This window comes from Anopheles coustani, chromosome 2, assembly GCF_943734705.1.
Source record: "Anopheles coustani chromosome 2, idAnoCousDA_361_x.2, whole genome shotgun sequence".
NCBI classification, from domain to species: domain Eukaryota; kingdom Metazoa; phylum Arthropoda; class Insecta; order Diptera; family Culicidae; genus Anopheles; species Anopheles coustani.
The window spans coordinates 91,953,644-91,957,588 of NC_071289.1; the positions used below are offsets into that span (position 1 = coordinate 91,953,644).

The window sequence follows — 3,945 nt, forward strand, 5'->3', positions numbered from 1 at the left end:
TCATCGCCTCAAACCTACTAAAGCTGCTCCAACGTCGTTCAGCTTATCGTTGGCCTGCTTCTGAAATCCGCTAAGAAGTTTCTTTGGTGCCTGTTTATGAAGAAATAAAATAGTTAAAATGGCAATCAAAAGTCGCTTCGGGATGAAATGGTTTTCGCCGAGGATTCCGCAAAAAAAACAAACCCGGTAAACCCCGGGAACGAACGTCCTTGACTGAGTTGTTAAACGGGACGGTACTCACCGCTATGACGGAGTTGATGAACATGTTCACCTTGGCGGTCGTTTCGACGAGCGGTTTCGTGATAAAGTAGAACTGGTCGCCCGTGTTGCCATACTTGTCCGATTCCCTGATGTTATCGATGAGTGGTTCGGCCTGACGATGCGTCCGTTATTTGGGAACATTTCGCGAATTCACGTGAAGCAAAAGAGATGAATTGGATTGAGACATTGCGATCAACGAATAAACGAGACCATGACGCGGGGGCTTACATCGAAAAAGCTCTTCACTTTATGCTGCAGACCATCGTACTTGCTGTAGATGTTCGATGGGAAATTGTCCACCTCCTTGCGAGCGTTATCCTGATCGGGCGGGTTGTCGTAAATTTCTAGTGCAGCCACCTGGAAGCACCAAGAAGACCACATAATCATCCTTTGACGACGGAACTAAATTCACTAACAAAACACGTTTATCGCACTGTATGTTTTTGAACTTATTCCAAACATCCTACCACTTACATAAGTATTGCCCACTTTGGTGACCTGCTTCACCTGCTCGTCGTACTTTTTATCACGAAACTCATCGTCATCTTGCTTTCCGTAGGGTGCGGCCTTCACCAGCAAGAACGTACCGAACAGGGACAGGATCACATTAACTCGCACAATCATCTTTTTCTAATCTGATTCTTTTGCTTAATCCTTAAACAGTGGAATGAAAGGATAAACCGAAGTTGAGGCTTTCAACTAATTTCACCCTTAAGAACAGACGACGAACCTCGAGTGTAGTGCACACTACCTTGCTGCGATCAGCTATCGAACGTTCCGAACGTAATGCACGGTTAAAACTGAAAGTGAAAAGAACTCTCGAGCTTGTGGTAAAGTGTAGCTGGAAGAAGCGCCAGATCGCGACCGCTTTTTTTTTTATATTAGTAGGCCATACTCTTTCCCTCTCCGCCGGCCTACGAAAGAGCCAACGATCATGTTATTTGTTTGTGTGTGCACGCGCGCACGGGCGCTGGTTGGCAGGTGGTAGTTAGTGGTCATTTAAACCCTCACACAGTCGACACCGCCGCGACACACTTACTGGCTGGTCGGGGTTGGATTCTCCCTGCAACCCCTGCCCAGCAAGGGGTGGGGGGAATGGCGTGCCTATTCGATTTTCGAAACCAAAAGAGTCGCCGGCTTTTTTTTATATTTTCATCAGCACTCAGCACGCGCCTTCGGCCGCCGTGTGGTGGTTACTTAACACGTGTTATGCAGTCCGCAAGCGCAGGCAAACTGGCTACACGGTACGAAGTAGGTCTCCAAGTCGGCGCGGCGTCATGGGCCATGCGCACTTGCGGCTACAGGTTCGTCGCCTGCTGCCAATGATGCTGTGATGCAGTGACTTCTGCACCGGCACGCCGAATCAGTGAACTACGACAAAGCGCGACCCGTGCACCCTAAACCCTTGGGTGCTGTTGTGCGTTTATGGCGAGAACAACAGTAGTTCAAGTTGCTAAGGAAAAGTGTTACTGCCCTCTCAAGGGTTAACAGTTTGTTGTTCAACAAATCAGCTGGAGAGCTCAGCTATGGAGCAAAGCAAGCAAGGTGGTACCGGTTTTGGAAGGTTCCAGTATCATTTTAAAACAACTATACAACTGATTGGGCCATTTTATTGGAGTCGCTGTAGTGCCGGACATTTGGAGCATGACTTCAAAACCATTGCAGACATGAAACATTGATTCAACAAACACGAAAGCCTTAAATTTATCTTCATGGATAAATGTTCTATCGTATTGACTCTAAATGCAACCTTTATTTATTTCAGTTGAACGCCTTACGTTTAATTATTCACACATATTCGTTGTCGCGACAGTGACGAATCATTTCACGTGAAGATCAAGACGCGTCGAAAACCTTGACAATTTCTTTCGACCGTCAATTCGCTTCCGTGTGCTTTCATCCACGTTGTGTTGCGTGAGTTATTCCGGTTTCGAGCGCGCGAGTCGAAACGTTGACCTTGGGGGAAATTAAGACAAGGTTGCCTCAATTGGTTTCGTTTGTGTTGTGCCTTGTTTGTTAACACCTATTTTATCGGTTTTCTATTTGAACACCTTTTGGAACATCTCGCCAGGAAAATGGAGTAGTCCAGTTGTATTTAAATGGGATCCAAAATAGAACATTCTGGCGAAGGTTCGGTTAAAGCGTATTCTCCGAAAAGAAATGTTTATCCATCCAAGGTCCGGCTAAGAAAAACAACCTTCCCAACGTGGGACGTTTGCCTGATGAATGGGCTGAAAATTGAAATGATGGACCTAATATCCGGTGCCAGCGACGAAAGGCCATTCCGCGACGGACATTTTTATCTACAACCATCTGTTGATTCACGACACTTTCTCAGAGAGGGTTGGCGAAAATAAATGCCAAAGAGCACGGCCAAGCCAAATCAGCTTCCGGTCCGGCGTGGAGAGACTCAAAATAGAGGACATGATTAACGTAGGGTGTTTTGAAACGGTTGAGTTCAGCGGGACGAAGAAATTTCATTCATCCTTATCAATGGAACATTCTTGAATCAATATTCTGTTTCCTTTTTAATCGTGCAGATGCTCCAAAAAAATCATTGGAACCGGCAATAATTCTTGCGCAATAGGTTGAAATTTTTATGTTCAAATATTCAACATGCGTAACCAGGTGGGTTCAACGCTTTTACATGGGAAAATGTTTCCCTCATCCAGCTTCCAATGCAGGGCGAGACATATTGGTGAGATAAATCACGAGTCCCGTCACGGGATAGAGTTCACGTTGCCGTGCCATAAGTACACCGAGGGGATCCATCAGTTTCAGCGCGCGAAAAGAGGGTAATAAAAGGACGATGAAAGGAGATTAAACGGGAGACAATCTTCCGGACAGGCAACGGTGGTGGCACGCGCAAACTGCCGGGATATGTTTCCATTTTGTCCCATTCCACGGTTTATCACCGATAATCCCATTCTCCGATGGCAGCAAAGCCGCAAACTCGTGTCCAAGTCGCTAGTCGCTACATGTCAGTTACATGCCGTGGTGCGAATCGTCGCGTGCTTCACGAATCCACTAGGAAAAACGTGTATTGAAATGCGACCCTTGTTCGCTACACGGCAATGCAGGACACGGGAAAAGGAGTCAGGAGTCCTGTTTTTTTCCTATCATGGTTTACTTGTTTTCTCAACATTTTCATTTTAATTGTACTTATTATTTTGCTGAACTATCTATAGTAAGTTTTTCTTGTTTTAGATTTGAAATTTTTAGTTCAGCTTAGTTTATCATTTCAAGTTTATTGAGGGATTAATTGCAACTGCTGTAAAATTCTTACTATCCTGGTGTTAAGCTTTCTTCTCGAAATTAGTTGTGTAAGATTCCACTTGATGACGCCATCAGAAAGCGTGTACTCATGTATCACACACGTGTTCGGCGTCTGGTATGCATGGAAAGTCTTACTATGACGCCAATGCCATGTCGATTATATCGTTCATTTAGTCGGGCAACTTATCGACTATGACGTACGATCTTCTGCCTACGGTTGCGTGGTATGTATTTCGGTACACTTTTTTTTCTCAATTGTTCTTGTTCGCTGAAATGAGTCACATTAATTACAGAGCATGTTGATGAGATTATTATTATTATTATGCGCCCGCTTTTCCATTGATGATTAAGTGTATTTCAAATTCGATTTATATCTTCTTCCTTGATTCTGTGTCAAATTCTGTGGGA

General features: G+C 44.7%; 1 protein-coding gene across 1 annotated transcript; it reads right to left on the minus strand.

Annotated features, from left to right (window-relative positions):
* On the minus strand, positions 1-885 carry LOC131265993 (uncharacterized). The gene is made up of 4 exons (XM_058268318.1): positions 736-885; positions 490-618; positions 242-373; positions 1-90 (listed from the first exon to the last, which is right to left on the minus strand). Exons 1-4 carry the CDS (start codon positions 883-885, stop codon positions 1-3), a joined length of 501 nt encoding a protein of 166 aa, XP_058124301.1.
* Positions 886-3,945: the final 3,060 nt, after the last annotated feature.

Excerpts from the sequence above, each read along its gene's own strand:
- LOC131265993 (XM_058268318.1), bottom strand. The coding sequence starts at position 885 with ATGATTGTGCGAGTTAATGTGATCCTGTCCCTGTTCGGTACGTTCTTG. Across the intron at positions 619-735 it reads CCAAAGTGGGCAATACTTAT|GTGGCTGCACTAGAAATTTA; the intron begins GTAAGTGGTAGG and ends TGGTGCTTCCAG. Across the intron at positions 374-489 it reads AAGTGAAGAGCTTTTTCGAT|GCCGAACCACTCATCGATAA; the intron begins GTAAGCCCCCGC and ends ACGCATCGTCAG.